Below are 19,863 nucleotides of genomic sequence, written 5' to 3'. Positions count from 1 at the left end.
CTGACATCCCACATTCTCTGTTCTAAGGTCCCTCCCAGCTCTGACATCCTGTGTTCTCTGTTCTAAGGCCCTCCCATCTCTATTCTTCTATGTTCGGACGTCACTCCCAGCTGACGTCCCATGTTCCCTGTTCTGAGGGCCCTTCCAGCTCTGCTGCTGCCTGAGGAGTTCAGACCTGGGGAGTCAGGGGAAGGCTTTGAACCCGCGCCCAATGCCGTCCTTCTCTGGGTCTGCTTCCCCACCCCCAGTCCTTCCATATGGCTCCTCTTCAGCCGTGGTGTTCTCGTGCTGAGGTCTCTGGGCTGTCGGTCCGTCCAGGTGGCCGATCCCACCTCAGGGACCCAGGCTCCCAAGGGACTGAGCTCTCTGAAATGGAGATGCCCGAGCTACATCAGTGTGGGTCACTAGGACAGCGAGGGCCTTGTTTCCTGGCATCATCGGTTACGCTTCTCAGGTTCCTGATCCAATCTGCCAGCTTCCTAGGTGGGGGAGGGAGGCGCACCCTCTCCCTGGGGCAGCTGGGACATTGTCACTGTGCATGCCTTATATCAGGTTGGAGGGGACTTAGGGAAACTGAAGGCAAAGACTGGGATAGTCAGGCTGGGGCCGGGACCAGCCCGGCCAGGGTACTGAGCCTCTGGGAACCCAGCCAGGCTAGCCCCTGCAGGACAGCAGCCCTTTGCTGTCTGTGTTGGGCCTCTGCTCTAAAACCCGCTGTGGCTCCCCATTGCCCAAGCTCTTGAGCTTAACCTTTGAGACTCTTCGAGACTTAGCTCTTACTGCTCCCCCTGGCCAGGCTGGACTGCCCCCTACCCCCCGGGCATTCTCTGTGCCTTTGTGTGCCTGAAATGTCCTCCTTCCCTGTCTCTCTGCCTGGTGAAATTCTATCTGTTAAAGCCCGGATCAAGTGCCACATTTTTCAGGAAGCCTTCCTCAAGCCCTGAGACAGTAATCCCTGTTCTTCCATTTGGCATTTGAAACCTCTCCTGCTGGCCCCTTCCTGCTGTTCCAGGCTTCTCACGCTTTTGCCATCATCCACAGCGGTCCGGAGGTCTGTGTGCCCTCAGGCCCCAACCACAGCTGCCAAAGACTTCCTTCTCTTCCCCTTTCAGTTAAGAATTTACCTCCTTACTTAACTGCTGTTTCCCTCAGATGCTGAGCTCCAGCTGGAGAGAGCCTTTCTTTGTATCCCCAGGGCTTAGGGCATGCGTGGGCGCTTAATAAATGCCTGGTGACTGATCGGCCCTCTGGCACTTCCCGTCCCTTTGTCCTCTGCTAAGAACTTGACTTGTTTGTATTTTAGTGATCTGCGTTCATCTTTTCTTCTTCGCTGCCCTGCCCCCCCAGACTGGGAGCTCCGAAGAAAGCTGGGGCTCACCTGAACTCTCCCCTTTGCCCCTTGTCCCGCTCCCCCAGCTAGCAGCTGTGCACACAGAAGGTGGATAATCAATATTTGTTGGCTGGGTATGCGGTGATACTCTACCCTTTCTGAGCAGCATCAATAATGAAATAGCTGATAGAGATTTAAGACTGGCAAAGCACTTTTTACCAACTTTATCTCCCGGGATCCTCACGACAGCTCTGTGAGATAGACCTTCTAGATGTTATCATCCCCATTCTACAGATGTGGAGACTGAGGCTATGGAGGATTGAGGGACTTGTCCAAGGTTGCTGAGATGGGACGGTGGAGTCTTTCTGAGTTCAGAGGGCAGGCTGCGCTCTCTCCACTAGGCTGCCAAGGGTCTATATCTCTGAGCTATTGTCACGGTTCCTATTAGGGGGTTAGCAGTGGGAAGGAAGAGAGGTGAATGAAGAGTGAGACCAGATGGGGTAGAGGGAAGACCTCTGGGGACCATCTCGAATGGGCGCCAGCTGCGTGCTTGTGACCTTGGGTGACTCACCCCCTTGTCTGGAACCTGATGGAATATGAGCTTCCTGAGGGCAGGAACTGTTGGTTTTTGTATCCTCAGCACTGAGGTCAGGGCCTGGAGCATAGATAGTGCCTTACAGGCCATCTAGTCCAGTCATTTAGTCCTACCGTCTTCATTTTACAGAAGAGGAAACTGAGGCACAGGGAGATTTTTTTTTTTATTTGAACCTAAGGCCTCAGACCCCAGCACTATAAGATACAGTATTTAAACAGATAATGAAGTTTTCCACCTTGACCCCTGCTTTTGTAAACAGGGATCTCCTGATCTGGGCTCTACTTTTGGCCACCCTCTCCTCCTGACACTGGGGGCCTCTCCTGAAGGAGTTTTCCTTCTCTGAACAAGGTGGAGGGACCTTGGGTCCTCATCTCCTTCAGCCCCTTTGTTCTACAGACCAGGGAGGCAGAGTGACTTCAGATCCAAGGCCCAGAGCTGACAGGGACCCCAGAGGTCATGAGCCCAAGTCCTCCTTTTTGGCAGGTGTGGAAACCGAGGCCCAGAGGCGAAAGTAAACTGACTAGCCCAAAGTCCTCTGGATAGTAACTAGGGAAGCTAGGGTGTGAACCCATTTCTTGCCTCTGTGTGGGCAAATCACTAGCCTAGTCTGTGCCTCAGTTTCTTCATCTGCAAAAATGAGTTCGTTTTGGGCCAGTGGCTTCCAAGGCGCCCCTAACTTTCATGGAGCTGGGACCCCCTACTGTGGGAAGAGTTCTCCCGCTACCTGCCGGCTCCGTGATCTCAGACTTCTTCCCCAGGGGTTGGGAAGAGAGGCCCAATTCTGGACCTGCCCCCGGGCAGATGGTGGGATAACTGCCTGGGGTGAGGTTTGGGAAGAGGAGGACAGTCCCAGCCATGGCAGGCGGTAAACCTCGGGAGGCCTGGGTTTCAATCCTGGCTCTGCCACTTGTTCCTCCTTTCTGGGCCTCAGTTTCCTCATCTGTAAAATGGCGGAGTAGATGATCACTAAGAAATCCGTTTGCCAGCTCTTCGTCTGCAATCTTCAGAGGATTAGGCAGGAAGGAAAATGTGGACAGGGCGCCAGAGTGCTTCTGTTTATTCTGGTCACTCTGCTGCCTCCGATCCAGCTGTTGCATCTTTCTCCCCACCCAGGATGCGTTCCTCGCCTTCCACCAAGACCTGTGTTTTGTGAAGAAGTTCATGAAGCCCCTGCTGATTGGGGAGCTGGCCCCTGGAGAGCCCAGCCAAGACCATGGCAAGAGTGTGAGTCTGGGGCAGAGCTGGGGGCAGGGGGGCAGGGGGGCAGGGGGAGCTCAGAGGACCTGGGACTGCAATGTGGTCTGCCTGCCTGCCAGGGCCCCTGGGGTCCTCTCCTGCTCGAGGCAGGATTCGGTCCAGATCAACCAGCATTCACCATCGGGTGCCCGAGACTGAGACAAATACACTAGGTCCTGCCCTCAAGGAGCTTACATTCTTGTGGTTTCCCACAGGGAACAAGGACAATTAGAAGACCGCTGGGCATGAGGCAGGTGTTTGGTAGAGACTGTTTTGTACGCAATACCTCACCTCCCTATTAGAAGCCCTTCTCTTCTGCCTCCTATCACTCATTTCTGGGCACAACTGTCCCTGCGAGGCATTCTTAATAATAAAAAAAAAGTCCAAGCACAGCAGACACAGAGAGAGAGAGAGAGAGAGAGAGAAGAAAGACAGAGAGAGAGACAGAGAGAAGGAGAGAGAGAGAGAGAGAGAGAGAGAGAGAGAGAGAGAGAGAGAGAGCCCACTAGCCTCAAATACCCAGATTTCCATTCCCCTTGGCCAGTCACTCAACCTCTTAAGTGCTCAGGGCAATTTTCTAAAGTCATTAAGTTGCACAATGGCCCTGATGGTCATTGCCCACACCAATGGAATGACAAGTTTTCCTTTGTTCCCCTGCTCAGCTCACACAGTAATCACATTGAGCTTGTAATCTACTAAGACCCCCATCTCTTTTTCCATATAAACTATTATCTAGCTACACCATTTCTCTTACCTTATCTTGTTAAATTATCCTTTTAAAAGGATATGTCTATGTCGGGGCAGCTAGGTGGCACAGTGGGTAGAGCACTGGCCCTGGATTCAGGAGGACATGAGTTCAAATATGGCCTCAGACACATAACACATACTAACTGTGTGACCCTGGGCAAGTCAGTTAACCCTCTTGCCCCCCCCCCAAATAAAAAACATAAAATCATCCAGGTATGTTATACCAGGGATACAAGGATGGTTCAGAATAAAGAAAACAAATGGCATAATTATTTATATTAAAAACAGAAACATCCCAAACCACATGATTATCTCAAGAGATGCGGAAAAAAAACAAGTCTTGGACAAGACAGAGCACTCATTTTGCTAAAACCCTATAAAACACAGGGATGGAAGAGCCTCTTTAAAATCATGAAAAAGTATTTATCTAAAGGCCAAAGCCAGAGTCCTATAGAAGAGTAACAATAGAAGCTTTCCCAGTAAACACAGGGGTAAAACAAGAACCCCCATTCCACCCCTGTTATCTGACACATTCTAGAAATGCCAGTGATAGTAAAACAAGAGAAAGAAATTAAAGACATAAACATAGGTAAAGAGGAGACAAAACTATACCTATTTGCTGATGACTCAATAGTTTATATATTTTTAATTTATGCCTTTTTCCCAGCCAGACTTGAAGTTTTCTCAGGGCATAGAGGATGCCTATTGCTTCCCTCTCCCTAATGCAGCACCTAGCATGAGGATGGGCATGTGAAATTCAAGAAATATTTCTATCTGTTGATGGCCTGGAGGTGGACACCCAGATAACCCTTTCAGCATAGGAAAGCTGGTTCCTCTGGGAGGGAGCACTGAGTTGCTTGGGGACGTTTAGGGTTCCCATGTTGTAGGGGATTGCCCATGTGGCTGATACCCCTTCTTGGGCTCTGGCCTCTCAGCCTCAGATCACAGAGGACTTCCGAGCCCTGAGGAAGACCGCAGAAGACATGAAGCTCTTTGAGGCCAACCACATGTTCTTCCTCCTGCTCCTGGCCCACATCATCATCATGGAGAGCATTGGCTGGTTCACCATTTTCTACTTTGGCACCGGCTGGATCTCGACCATCTTGACAGCCTTCATCTTAGCGATCTCCCAGGTGAGAAACAGGGGACATTAGAATATGGAATGTCAGCTATGGGGGAGACCCTACAGGAGAGAGCTTAGAACATAGACTATCTGAGCTGGAACCTTATGGATCATTCCACTCCCTGATTTTACAGATGAGGAAACAGGCTTTGAAAGGGGAGGTGCTCACCCCCAGGTCACATGCTGAGTTAGAGACAAAGCTTCCCTGGCTCTGCCCTTCATTCTTACCTTTCACCTCCTTATGCTCCCAGGGCACACCTGGACCCTCTGTTTCTGTCCTTTTGATTGGCTCATGCAGGCCAGGCCTTGCAGGTACATTCTAGGGGCCCACTAAGTGTCTTTTCCTGACCTGCTCTCTTCCCCAGGCCCAGGCTGGATGGCTCCAACATGACTATGGCCATCTCTCGGTCTACAAGAAATCCACGTGGAACCACTTTGTCCACAAATTTGTGATTGGCCACCTCAAGGTAAGTGCTGTCAGTGCAAAGCAGCCTCAGCCTCATCTCATTTTCCTTTACAGATCAGAGGCGTTCTCAGATCTGTCCCTCCAAGCCAGTCTGGGCAAGGAGAAGCAGATTTCCCAGCCCTCCTCCGTGTGTTTGCACAGGCTGTGCCCCATGTCTGGCATGCCATCCTTCCTCACCTGGTCCCCTCAGAAGCCAACTTCAAGACCCCACTCAGATGCTGCCTGCCCTGATTCCTCCCGGTGGAAAGCACTCTGCATCCTCAGATTTTCCCAGAATGCTCTTGATAGCTTTCTCTTGCCCATCACACACTACCGGGATCATTCTTATTTCTCTTCTTGTTGAATAACAACAGTTCTCAGTTTCCTCCTCAATCAAGTGAGAGGCTAGGCTTGGGATCCCTCCCTGCTCTGGGGCTACAAGCCAAATTAACTCATCTTGGTAAGTCATGAGTTATTGGAAGGAAATACATCTGGTAAGAACTTCTGATGTCTCACGGGGGCACGGAGATGACCGTGGCTTATTTTGATTTGTAGTTTAATCTTCACAAGGAGGCAGGGTAAGCCTGATATACCCACTTTGTGGATGAAGAAACTGACACCCTAAGATGCCCAGGGACTCAGTAACTGAGGGCAGAGAGAAGAGCCGTGGGGCTTGCCAGCTGCAGTGGAGGGGGCATAGCGGGCAATATGTGGGTCTCGACTTCGAAGCTCAGATGTGCTCATTACTGGTTGAATGACCTAGGATAAGTCATTGCACAGAGTGGTATCCCAGAGCTGAGAGGGACCTCCGGACCAAAGGGTCCCCAAATTAATCTCTATGACCACATACCCAGCAGGTGACTGGCCAGTGTCTGAGCCCTTCCAGTAAGGAGGAGGGCGCCTACAAGTCCTGTTGCAGGCCAGTCTACCTTGGGGCAGCTCTCATAATCAGGACATGTTTTCTTCCAGAGAGCCAACATTTGACTCTTAAAATTCTATTCTAAGGGCAGCTAGGGGACACCGCAGTGCACAGAGCACCAGGCCTGGAGTCAGGAAGACCTGAGTTCAAATCCAGCCTCAGATACTTCCTAGCTGTTTGACCCTGGCCAAGTCACTAAACCTTGTTTGCCTCAGTTTCCTCATCTGTAAAATGGGAGACTTGACCTAGTCAATCTCTCACGTCACCTTCCTGGGCCTCAGTTTGCTCACGGACCAGGGCTCCTGTGAACCTGCCCCCTGGTGCAGTCACTGGCCTGGCTCCCTCGCAGAACTTGGCTGGCTCTGACCGCTGGGCCCTGGGCTTTCACCTTCCCTCTTGGTCCCCAATGAGCCGATTTCTCCCTTTCCTGGCTTGAGCAGAGCCGAGGCGCCTTCTCACGGCCAGCTTGGCCTCCTGCTGGCCCAGGCTGATGGGAGACCCAGCTTCCTAACCAGCGGCCTCGCCTGAGCTCGTACGAGGGTCTGGTTTTCTGCCAGGATTGGGGGGCCTCGAGTCACACAAGGAGCTTTGTGTCTTTTCTCCTGCTCTGTCCTTTCTAATAAAAACTCTCTTGAATGCTGAAAAGCAGCACCCCCCTCCTAACCAGCCTTAGCCTTGTGGAGACCACAAGGCTGGTCTGTGTGGCCCCATGTGGCCCTGGTCCAGAGGAAGGGATGCCCCCCAGGGTGGGGGTGGACCCTGACCCCAGCTCCGTGGGCAGGCCAGAGGGATTGGGCCAAATTTCAGTAATACCCAAGCCAGAACTTTGGTTCAGCACTCATCTCTGTTGCTTGCTTTTGTAGGCTGAATTGGGCGAGGGGAGGGGGCGCAGGTTAGCTGGCACGCAGACCCCTGGGGAAGGAGGAGGAGGAGTGGGCTAGGTCAAGGGGCCCAGATTCCCCTCCTAGCTGTTTCTCCCACTCTTTCACTGAAATCTACCATTCATTTACTCAATAAGCATTTGCTAATCACCACCTGTGTGCCAGTCACTGCCAGGATCTGGGAATTCAAAGCCCCCAAAAGAACCATCACTGCCCTCTTGTATCCTTTGGGCGGGGACAGCGTATGCACATTGGTAAATAGAAAGTCATTTCAGGGAGCGCTAGATGAGTTGAGGGAAGAGGGCCTCTTTCTTGAGGGGGTGGCTCTTGACCTGACTTTGAATGAAGGAAGCTCAGACTTCTGAGAGGCTGTCGGGAGGAAGGGAGTCAGCTGCAAGGAGTACAAAGTCATGGAGGCAGGAAATGGGCCATCATGTCCGAGAATCAGGCCCCAGGTCAGTTTGGCTGGAACACAGAGTGTGGAAAAGGGACTGGTGTGTAGTAAATGAGGGAGGGAAGCTGGAGTGAGATGGGGAGGGGCGTCATGTGAGAAACAGGATGTTTGGTTTTTGGTTTTGTTGTGGAGTTCCATTATTTATTTTAAACCTTCTTTTTAAATTTTAAGTTCCAAATTTTCTCCCCCCTATGCCCACTGAGAAGGCAAATGATATATCAATTATACATGTGAAATCATCTAAAACATTTCCATATTAGCCATATTTAAAAAAAAAAGCAAGAAAAAGAAAGTGAGAAAATTATATTTTAATTTGCTCTCAGTTCATCAGTTCTGTCTCTGGATCACCACGTCATTATCTTTTGGAATTGTCTTAGATCATTGTATCGTCAAGAATGGCCAAGTCTTTCACGGTTGATCATCATTACGAGGTTGCTGTTAACTGTGCACAGTGATCTCCCGGTTCTTCTCGCTTCACTTTGCATCAGTTCCTGTGGGTGTTGCCAGGTTTTTCTGAAAACACCCTCCTTGTCATTTCTTAGAGTACAGTAGTATTCCATCACAATAATATACAATGACTTGTTCAGCCATTCTCCAGCTGATGGGCATCCCCTTGATTTCCAATGCTTGGCTATCACAAACAGCTGCTATGGATATTTTTGTATGTCTAAGTCCTTTCCCTTTTTCTTTGCTCTCTTTGGGACATAGACCTAGCGGTGGTATTCCTTGGTCAAAGGGTATGCACAGTTTTGTAGCCCTTTGGGCATAGTTCCAAACTGTTTTCCAGAAGGGTTGGACCAGTTCACTACTCCACCAGGAGTTCATTAGTGGACCTATTTTCCCCTCATCCCCTCCAACATTTGTCATTTCTGATAGGTGTGAGGTGGTACCTCAGAGTTGGTTTAATTTGCCTTTCTCTAGTTAATAGTGATTTAGAGCATCTTTTCATATGACTCTAGATAGTTTTGATTTCTTCTTCTGAAAATTGCCTGTTCCTATCTTTTGACCATTTATCATTTAGGGGGAATGGCTCTTATTTTTATAAATTTGACTCAATTCTCTATATATTTGAAAAATGAGGTCTTTATCAGAGAAACTTGCTGTAAATTTTTGGGGGTAATAATCCGTAGACTATAGTGCTTTTTAGCAAAATGTAGTTTCCCTGTTTAATTAGGTCTGGTTTAGCTTTTGCTTTGTCTGAGATCAAGATTGCTGCCCCTGCCTTCTTAACTTCAGCTGAAGTAAATAATAGATTCTGCTCCTTTGTTTTAACTCTGTGTGTGTGTTTCTGTTTCAAACATGTCTCTTCTAAACAACATATTATTGGATTCTGGTTTCTAATCCATTCTGCTTTCGGCTACCATTTTATGGGTGAGCTCATCCCATTCACAGTTATGATTACTGTCTATTTCCCTTCTTTCCATTTTCTTCAATTTATTCTTCTCTCTTTTTATCATGACTCTCCTCAAAAGTCTATTTTGCTTCTGACCACTGCCTCCTTTAATCCATCCTTCCTTTCATCAACCCCAACCCCATCTCTTATCCCCTTCCCCTTCTATTTCTTCCTATTGGATAAGATAGATTTCTATATACAACGGAGTGTGTGTATATATTCTTCCCTTTGAACCAATTCTGATAAGAGTGAGGTTCAAGCATTACCTGCCACCCATCCCATCCCCCCCATTTCCCCCTCCACTGTAAAAGCTATTCCTTATGCTCCTTTAGGAAAATTTCCCCATTCTATCTCTCCCATCCCCCTTCTTGCAATGCATCCCTCTTTCTCATGCCTTCATTTTTTTTGGAGATCGTTGCAGCATAATTGGCTCATAGCTGTGCCCTCTGTTTATGCAGACTCCTTTTAACTGCCCTAATAATGATGAAGTTCTTTTACCTTCCTATATGGGAATATAAACAGTTTAAATTTATTGAGACCCTTATGAGTTCTCTTTCAGGTTTACCTTTTCATGCCTCTCTTCAGTCTTGTGTTTGAATGTCAGATTTTCTGTTCAGTTCTGTTCTTTTCATCAGGAATGCTTGAAAGTCCACTACCGTATTAAATATCTATTCCCACCCCCCACCCCCGAAGGATTACATTCAGTTTTATTGTTTGGGTTATTCTTGGTTGTAATCCTAGCTTCTTTGCCTTCTGGAATATCATATTATAAGCCCCCCACTCCTTTAATGTGGAAGCTGCTAAATCTTGTGTTATCCTGACTGTGGCTCTACAGTATTTAAATTGTTTCTTTCTGGCTGCTTCCAATTCTTTCTCCTTGACCTTGGAGCTCTGGAATTTGGCTATAATATTCCTGGGAATTTTCATTTTGGAATCTCTTTTAGGAAACGATCAGTAGATTCTTTCAATTTCTCTTTTACTCTATGGAGCTAAGATATGGGGGCAGTTTTCCTTGACAATTTATTGAGATATGATGTCTAGGCTTTTTTTTTGATCATAGCTATCAAGTAGTCCAATAATTCTTAAATTCTCTCTCATTGATCTATTTTTCAGATCAGTTGTCTTTCCAATGAGATGGAAAGAGATTCATTCTTTTGTCTTTGTTTTATTGTTTCTTGATCTCTCATAGAGTCATTAGCCTTCATTTGTCTGAATCTAATTTTTAAGGAATTCTTTTCTTTAGTGAGATTTTGTACCTTTTTTCCCATTTGGCCAATTCAGCTTTGAAGGAATTCTTTTCTTCAGTAAATCTCTGTGCCTCTATTACTATTTGGCCCATTCTGTTTTTTTAAGGTGTTACTTTCTTCAGTATTTTTTTACCAAGATCTTTAATTCTCTTCTCATAATTTTCTTGCATCACTCATTTCTTTTCCTAATTTTTCTCTACCACGCTTAACTCTTTTTTTTTTTTGAGGCAATTGGGGTTAAGTGACTTGCCCAGGGTCACACAACTAGTAAGTGTTATGTGTCTGAGGCCGTATTTGAACTCAGGTCCTCCTGACTCTAGGGCTGGTGCTCTGTCCACTGGCAAACTCTTAACTCTTTCTTTAACTCTTCCAGGAATTCTTGTTAGGTTTGGGTCCAATTAGCATTTTTTTTTTTTTTTTGAGATTTGGTTTGTAGTTGTTTTCACTTTTCTTCTTCAGAGTTTGTTTCTTGGTCTTCTCTGTACTTCTCTCGGCCCTGGAACTGCAACCTAAAACTGCACGTGGGCCATAGAGTTGCCAGCCAGTACCACCTGTACTCAGTGCCAGCAAGCAGTCCCCTGCAATGTCTCTGACCTGTTGATCTGACCCCCTTACAGTCTCTGGACTGAGAGCTCCCAAAGGTGCTGCTAGTGCTGCCGACAGCCCCCGCCTCGGTATCACAGACCTCTGTAGACCTACTAAGTTATGTTAGGCCAGAAAAATGTCTCACCCTAACCTTTTGTTGGCTCTGCCACTCCAAAATTTGACCACAGTGTTATTTTAAAGTTCATTAAAATTCATCTGGATTGCTGCCTTTCCTCTGCCATCTTGGCTCTGTTTGTTCAGGACATTAGTTTTTGACCTGACATAGCAGATGTTTTAGAGGGGCGGGGTAGGATAGGGGACAGTGAGGGAGGCAATTCATCTTCACAGCCTACAGAACCAGCTCTGGGCTAGTCCAAGGCTTCCAGCCAGTGGGAAGGATCCTGGGGACTACAGAGTTCAACTTCCTCATTTTACAGGTGGGGAAAATGAGACCCAGAGAGTAAGCTACCCAAGATCAGCCAGTTAGTAAGTGGCAGAGGATTCCAAATCCAGGTCTTTTGACATCCAGCTCAGGGGCTGATTTGAATTTGATCCAGGGTATCTTTTTTTTTTTTTTAATTTCTTCTTGCTGGTCAGTATTTTCTCAGGGTGGTCAGAGGCAGGAGGGAGGGTGGATGTTGCTTTCAGTTTCTTCCTCTGTAAAATGGGGATGACAATGCCCCAGGTCACAGTACTCTTACTAGGAGATAATGGATATAAAATGTAAAGCATTCCATTCAGGAAGACACGGGTGGAGGGGATACAGTTTGCATCCTAAGAGGGAGTAGCCTTCTATAGTTCTAGGATCCCAGGAGACGAGGAACATAAAACATAAGGGACACACCCATTTTACTCCTACATTTCAAACATTCACTCATTCAACATCCAACCAGAATTTATAAAGCACCTACTATGTGCTAAGCACTGGGGGCACAAAAAGGGATAAAAGACAGTCTGGGCTCCCAGTCCAATGGGGGAGGGAACATGCAAACAAATATGTACAAGCAAGCTACCTACAGGATAAGTTGGAAATAGTTAAAAGGAAGAAGGCACTGGAATTAGGAGAGTTCGGGGAAGGCTTCCTGCAGAAGGTGGGAGACCTAGCTGAGAGGGGAAAGCATGGGGGATTAGACCCACCCTTGGGAGCCCAGGGAGCCTCTTGCACAGAGCAGTGATATAGATAGCCCGGGCTCAAGGCATCTCCCTCAGTGCTTCTGCCAGTGGTTCGTCGCTAGATGACGTGCTGGGCCACCCTCATGCTCTCTCTCCAGAACCTGTCAACACGGATGTCTCCATCAAGTTGGGGGACTTTTGCCAGGTTAATATCTTAGACAAGAGTGCGGGCCAACCGATGAAAACACGTGTCTGCTCCAGCAAGCATTTTGTGCTTGGAAAACATTCTTGGCACAAGTCAGGCCTTTGGCAAATCTGCCATCTCTGTCTAGATCTATCTCGGGAAGTGAACAAGCCAGCTGAGGGCTTATCAATAATCCTTGGGTGCCGCTGATTAATTGGGCAAGAAGGAACACTTCCCACCAATGCCCAGTGCCCTGAGCTTGTCACTCTGAAAACAGGCAGCTCCCTTGGGAGGGTCACGGGCAAAGGGATGGAGACCCCATAGAGAGGGAAGGCTCAAGGGTGTGGTAATAACAGCAACAACAGTATGTCACTTTCAAATCCATCCAGTTACGCGCATTTCAGTTCAGGTAAGAAGCTTTGGCTGGGGAATTGGGTCAGAATTAGTGGCTGACGGTTGGATTGGTGATTATTTGATACTTTCTTGTAGAGCCCGGGAAGTCTTGGGATGGAATTCTGCCCCAGACACTTACCAGCTGTGTGATCCTGGGCAATTAATTTAACTTTTCTGGGCCTCAGTTTCATGCTCCGTAAAATGATTAAACAGCCTCTGAGGCCTCTTCTCACTGCGTTATGATCTTTCCTGGATTTAGAACTGGAAAGAACTTTATGAATTATCTGGTCTATAAAATATCACAGCTGGAAGAGAGACTGCCTAATCCCATCATCTTCTTACAGAAGAGGAAAGAAATGACTTACCCAAATCATGCAGTTGACCCATTTTCTATTGACAGACATCCCTTTCCACTTCAAGAAAAAAAGCATTTTTTACTGATGCCTTTTGTTTTAGGTATCCATGATTTCCGGAATTACCTCTCTTCCCTCTCACCCATCCCCCTCCTCCCCAGCTTAACCCCTCCCTTGTAGCAAAGAAAAACATTTAAGCAAAAACAGGGGATGCAGTAACTGAATCTGGTAGTGTATCGGGCATCCTGCCCCGATAGCCTTCACCTCTCTCTTAAGACTGGAGAGGTATGTTTCATGATCTGTAGCCGGTTTCTTATTGCTCAATGTGACTTCCTTATAGTGACTTATCTTCTAAGGACATTCTTCCGGACATGGTGTATAGTGGGTTCTCTTTATGTCACTCTGCATGAGGTCACGCCCCCACCCCTCTTTTCATTGATCTGGCTGTCTGCCCCTGTGTGTTGCACTTCCCTGGCACCAGCGCTCAGGATGCATGGGTTCCCAGGGCTCCAGGCGCCTGCCAGCATCAGGTCCCAGAGCTCATCAGCCCCATCCCCTCTCCTTCCCCCCCAGGGAGCCTCAGCCAACTGGTGGAATCATCGGCACTTCCAGCACCACGCCAAGCCCAACATCTTCCAGAAGGACCCCGATGTGAACATGCTCCATGTCTTTGTCCTGGGCGAGTGGCAGCCGGTGGAGGTAAGAGGAGGAGGAGGGAGGGAGTCCCTCTGAGTTGTGAGGATAGCCCAGAAATGGGGGATCCGGGGAAGGACCAACCTACCTCATCTTGAGATGAGCCTTTGAACTTGGGAATCAGGAAGGCTTGGGTTCAAATCTCAGTCTGACACTGGCTCCATGGCCCTTAATGAGCCTCAGTTTCCTCATCTGTAAAATGAGTGGAGTTGGGTTAGAGGATCGCTGAGATGCCTCCCCACTTAAATCCAAGTGTCTGAGGAAGGGCTTGACCCCAGGTCTTCCCAGCTCCCAAGTCCAAGGCTCTGTCCACCGTAGGCAGAGGTATTCATCAGTTCCTAGGGAAGTACAGATCTCATTTGTGGAATCTGGGCATTGGAAGAGACTTCAGAGGTCACCTTATCTAACTCATGCCTGAATGCAGAGGTCTTCTCCAACATGGTGACAAGTGGTCACCCCTGTCTGCTTGAAGGCCTCCAGGAAGGAGAGACGCACCCCTGTGAGGCATCCCCTTTTACTCTGGGACAGCTGTCATGGTCAGCAGATGTTTCCCAGTATCCAGCCTAAACTTGCCTCTTTCCAACTTTCCTCTATGGCCAAGCCAAGTCAGGGCCCATGACATGAACTAAGGCAAAGATGTGGCCCTTGTTCCTGAGGAGCTCACCCTCCTACAGGGGAGAGACGACGAAAAACCAGCTTTTCACATATAGCATATGTGCAGGATAAATTAGAGGCAATCTCAGAAGGAGGATAATGGGCACTAAGGAGGCAGGAAAAGCTTCTTGTAGAAAGTGGGATTTTATCTGGGACTTGAAGGAAGCCAGGAGGCCCAGAGGAGGGGGAGGGGAGAAGGAGGAGGGGGGGAAGGGAAGGAGGAGGGGGAGAGGGAGGAGAACATTTGAGGAGGGGACATGCCCGGAGTTGGGAGGACAGTCATGTGTGAGGAGAGACAAGGAGGCTGGTGTCACTGGATCACAGAGTTCTCGGGGTGGTAGTGAGGTGTGAGGAGCCTGGAAAGGCTCCTGGTTTTGCCCTCTAGGGCCAGGCACAGCAGTGTAATCCCTTTGCCACAAACACCCACAAAGACAGCTCTCTTCTTGCCAGCCTGCTAGACGGGAATCTCCCTTCCTGCCCCTCCTTGTCAGCCCGCACTGAGTTTTATGAATGTAGATGTGGGATATGTGGGATATGTAGATAAAGGGAGTGATTAGAGTCTGCAGATTAGGGCTTAGAGTTCCCTCAGGGGGTTGTGAGGCTCGCCCAAATATGAAACAACTCACTGTCTGTGAGCCTGAGATGCAGCTGTGATGCTTCTTGGGTGAGGCACTTCGTTCCCTGGGCTTCAGCTTCCTGATGCGTAGAAATGAGAAGGTTGGAGCTGATGACCTCTGAGGGGCTTTGTAACTCTAACTTTGTAACTCTAGGTTGGCTTGGGTTCAAATTCTGTCTCTGATGTGTGGCCTCGAAAAGTCACTTACTTCCCTGGGCCTCAGTTTCCCCTTCTCTAAAATGAAAGGGTTGGCCTAGATGAACTCTGAGCTCTTTGCAGCACCAGGCCTGTGCTCCTAAGAACTGGTACTGTGGAGTGTTTTTTTAATTTTCCCTGGGGAAAGAGCAAACCCTTCCTGGAGGCAGAGAAGAAACACCTGAATGCAACTGTCTCTCTTTCCTCTTTGTCTGTCCCTCTGACTCTCTCTGTGTGTCTCCTCTATCTCTGTCTCTGTCACTTTCTGTCTCTCTTTGTCTCCTCTGCTCTTGTCTCTTTCTGTCGCCTCTCCCTCTCTCTCTCCACCCCCCTCTCTTTCTGTCCATCTCTCTGTCTCTGTTTCCTCTCTGTCTCTCTCTCCTCTATCTGTGTCTGTTTCTTTCTCTCCCCCTGTGCTCACTTGCACGCTTCCTCCTCACGCTCTTTCTCTCTCTCTGTCTCTCTCTCTCCCTCCCTCTTTCCTCTCTTTCTCTCTCTCCTTCCCTCTTTCCTCTCTCCTCTCTCTCCCTCCCTCCCTCCTCTCTCCTCTTTCTCCCTCCCTCTTTCCTCTCTCTCTCTCTCTCCCTCCCTCCTCTCTCCTCTCTCTCCCTCCCTCCTTTCTCCTCTCTCTCCTTTTCCTCTTTCCTCTCTCTCTCTCCTTTTCCTCTTTCCTCTCTCTCCTTTTCCTCTTTCTTCTCTCTCTCTCTCTCTCTCTCTCCTCCCCAAAGAATAGTGCATTTTGAATTAGAAGGCCTGGAATTGGATCAACTCTTCCTCTTTCTAACGAGTAGACAAGTCACCTGCCCTCTCTGGGCCTCAGTTTCCCCCTCTGTAAATGGAGGGGGCTGGACTCAGCAACCCCAGGGGTCCCCCCAGCTCTGAGTCTGAGGAAGATGGGGTCGGGCAGGCCTCTGGGACATCTCGTCTTGCACAGTCTTGTCTTCAGTGCCAGGGTTTTGAATTATAATCGGGTTGCCGTTAGCAACAGGATTACTCCCAGCTTTGCTGCAGTGGACAGTTTCACAGAAATCCTCTTTGCAGAAACAAAAGGCGTCCTGTTCCACTTCTGGGGTGGGAGGGGTCTCTGTCTGAGCAGGGCTGTGTTGTCCCCCAAATGAAGCCTGGCCTCAGGGGCCAGTGCCTACTGTAGGTAGCTATTCACTTATTCATCAATTCCATAAACATTTCTCAAGCACCTGCTGTGGGTTCAGTTCCCAGGGGGCAGAACTGGGGAATTGAGGGGATGTGGCCCCTTCTTTTATGGGGCTCTGCCTAGCCAGAAGGATTATGGCCTCCCAACAAATGAGCACAATACAGGTTAGGGTTTAAGAGCAGCCCTGGGTCACGGATTGAGAGCTAGAAGAAATCTCAGAGATCATTGAGTCCGGTCTGTTGTTTCACATTCCCACAGAGAGGTCTCCCCCATGGTCACCCAGCTTGTAAGTCTATGAGGCAGAATTCACCCCAAGGCTTGGGACTAAGGAAATGGGGCAGTGTTGGAGTTGGGACTAACAAGTTGGGTGGGAATGAAGGAAGAGGATGGGTGGTCCCAGGGTGATCCTGACCCAGCTTAGATGGAGGAGGATGAAGGGATAGGAAATGATGAAGATGAAGATGGAAAGGTAGTGAGGGGTCTTGAATGCCAGATTAAAGAATGTGTCCTTTACCTGGTGGGCAATTGCCAGGGGAGGGGGAGGTGGAGGGGGAGAGAGACGCATCATGAGAACTACAAGGAGCATTGGATTTCCTCCTCCTGGAAGGGGCCTCTGAGATCATCTAGTCTAAACCCCTCTTTTTAACAGAGGAGAAAACTGAGGCTCAGTCAGTAAGGGATTTGCCCAGGTGATAGCATAGGGGTTGTCTGCTCAATAGGATCTTATTGTAAGGGTGATCAGTGACAGGTAGTGGGATATGGTGGAAAGAATGAGGATTTGAGGTTCAAATCTTACTGTCTGTGTGACCTTGGGTGAGTGGCCTGTTTCTCTGGGCCTCGATTTCCTTTTCTGTAAAACGAGAGTGGTGGACATTTTGAAGGTCTCTTCTGGCTCTAAATCTCTGATTCTGTTGTCCCCCCCCCCACATCCTTACTACCCTCCCTGGTAGGATTAAACCTGTTAAATACTGTGAAATCCTGATGTCAGTGTTGGAATTTAGGACCGATGTGCTAATGTGGAAGATCTGGCTGCCTGGCCTTGGCCAGAGGTGGTGGTGACGCGCTTTAGGAGGGGGCAGTGGAAATAACTCTAGCTCTGGCATTGGGGTGGGGGGTCCTAGGTTTGAATCCTCATTCTACCACTTTCTGGCTGTGTGAGCTTGGCCAATTCCCTTCCCCTCTCTGGGGCCCAGCTGTCCTCTCTGTAAAATGATGGGGTTGACCTCTGAGATTTTCTAACATCTTGTGATTAGGCCCATGCCTAAGGAATGTTAAATCTTGGGATGCTGAAAGACTGATGGGGGTGGGGTGGGGCAGGAATTTGCTCCAGGGCTGTTAGAGTTATCTGGGTGGCTGGTCCTGGTGGCCTGAACTCAAGGGCAGCCCAGAGGGAAAGGGAAGGGACAGACTTGGAGGAAAGTATGAGGATGGAGTCTGGCAGGAGAAGACTGAGACCTAGAAAAATGAAGGAACTTGGCTTAAAGACCCAGGGACGGTAAATGGCAGAGCTGAGCTTTGATCGATCAGTCTGTCAATCAATAACACTTATGAAGCACCGTGTATGTTTGAGGAAGGCAGGTGGTGAAGGTAGGAGATAGAATGCCAAGTTCAGGCAAGTGCAAATGTAGGCCAGTTTGCCAGAATGGAGAGTCCGTGCAGGGCAGGTGTTGAAGGGACTTGGCAATGTTATCCAACTCGGACATGGCCTCTGGGGGGAGGTGGGGCTTGCTCCCCCCGCCCCAGTGGGACGGGTGGGAATTGGGCTCTGGCTGTCTCTCCATCCCCTTGGTCCAGAAGCTTTAGTCTTCCAGATCAATCATGGAACTGCTAAACAGGGCTTTAAAATGTTTATACATACATATATATGTATAATATTCCATTTCCATTTCCCTTCTCCTCCCCCGTCATGATGAATTGAAAAAAGAAAGGGAGTAAGGGGTGAAGGGCGAGATGTAGTTCAGCAAAGCTCAGCAACTGACCTCATCCACTGCGTCTGGCAGCACAGGCCGTGTTCCAGACCCCCAGGTGCCCCCCACTTATGCAGAGAAAAAAGGGAAGCGCCTCTTTCCCCATTTCTTTTCAACCGGCTTGGTCACTGGAACGACACATTATTCAACGGGTTTGTGGTTCTCTTTGAAGTGTTGTAGTCATTGTATATGTTGTTTTCCTGGTTCTTCTTCCTTCGCTTTGCATCAGTTCAGAGATGTCTCCTCTTGCTTCTCTGAATTCTTCATTTTCTTCATCACTTCTTAGACAACAGTACTCAATCCCATTCAAGCCAATCAGCACACATTTATTAAGCACTTACTGTATGCCAAGTGCTGTGCTAACCATTGGGGATATCAAAGAAAGGCAAAAGACAGTTCCTGCCCTCAAGGAGCTTCCATTCTAATGGGGGAGAGAGCGTAAACCACTCTGTGCATACCAGATACATTTTTCTGAGCAGATGGAAGGAAGTCTTGGAGGGAAGGCCTTAGTCTTGGGGCACCTGGAAAGGCCTCTTTCATTAGGTGGGATTCGAACTGAGTCTTGAAGGAAACCGGGAGGTGAAGGCAGGCAAGGGAAGGCATTCCAGGTATGGAGGACAGCCAATGTGAAGACAAGGAGTTGAGAGATGGACTGTTGGGTTGGGGGGTCTTTGGATGAGCTATTACGATAGCTCTTGTCCCTTGTGGTCCTTGTTCTCCAGGCCCGGGAGGCCTATCCAGTGTTCCAGTGTCCAGGGTTGCAGAGGCCGTTGAGGATTTTGCTGGCCACTTGGGCTGCCCAGGACTTCCAGCCACAGGTTGGGCTCAGCCCATTGGTGCTTACTTGGTTCAGAGATAAGCGAGTCCCAGAAGTCCCAGGTGGAGTCAGCGTTTTGCCAAGGCTATTGCCCCAACCCCACTTTGACCCTTGCCAGCCCTTGGCAGCAAGGTGGGCCCGCCTCCTCTTGGGCCTTTTGGTGCCAAAATGCTCCTTTCCACCTGTGTCCTTTGTCCAGGCATGAAAGCCAGCCAGATCAGTTACGTGCACCCAAACAGGTGCGCCAGGACTGGCCCTGGGCCTGATGCAATGCATTCCTTCGATGACAAGGGCAGGAGACAGAGTATTCCATGTGGGTGGGTTCACCCCCACTGACATCCCTGCCTGAGGGTCTTTCTTATTAGGGCCACTCCCCTGCTGGGTGTAACATGTGGGCCAATGGCCCACATTGTCCATCTGGCTTCCTTCCCTTAGCAGGGCCCCAAGCCAGACCAGCTTTTTATCCAGGCACTGTCCTACCAATGCAGATATGGTAGCGTTAGGGCCAAGCTTGGCTTAGCATGGTGCCTGGCACATTGTAGGGACTTAATAAAGGCTTGTTGACCAATTGTCTGCCATACCAGGCGCTCATGAGTGAGCTCAGGTAAGTTCTAATCCTCAATCCTGGCCTTCTGAAATTGATTGTTTATTCCAAGTGTAGAACTTTACATTTATCTTCATTAAATGTCATCTTGGGAAATTTGGCCCCTCTTTCTGGCTTCTTGGGATCACTTGGGATTCCTGTCACTTGAGGTGATACCTCCCACTCT

The 19,863-nt window shown here is 48.8% G+C and overlaps 1 protein-coding gene across 2 annotated transcripts in view; it reads left to right on the top strand.

Moving 5' to 3' along the window:
* The window catches only part of FADS2 (fatty acid desaturase 2), a 36,224-nt gene that overhangs the window by 10,309 nt on the left and 6,052 nt on the right, over positions 1-19,863 (top strand). For both annotated transcript variants that reach the window (XM_027858794.1, XM_027858792.1), the window contains exons 2-5: positions 3,039-3,149; positions 4,844-5,041; positions 5,397-5,498; positions 13,572-13,697. In XM_027858794.1, the coding sequence (XP_027714595.1) occupies positions 3,039-3,149; positions 4,844-5,041; positions 5,397-5,498; positions 13,572-13,697 (537 nt within the window). The remainder of the gene's footprint in view (positions 1-3,038; positions 3,150-4,843; positions 5,042-5,396; positions 5,499-13,571; positions 13,698-19,863) is intronic.

This window comes from Vombatus ursinus, unplaced genomic scaffold, assembly GCF_900497805.2.
Source record: "Vombatus ursinus unplaced genomic scaffold, bare-nosed wombat genome assembly UNPS02013931.1, whole genome shotgun sequence".
NCBI classification, from domain to species: domain Eukaryota; kingdom Metazoa; phylum Chordata; class Mammalia; order Diprotodontia; family Vombatidae; genus Vombatus; species Vombatus ursinus.
The sequence above is the reverse complement of the archived record's forward strand: the minus strand, read 5'-3'. Positions and strand labels throughout refer to the sequence as shown.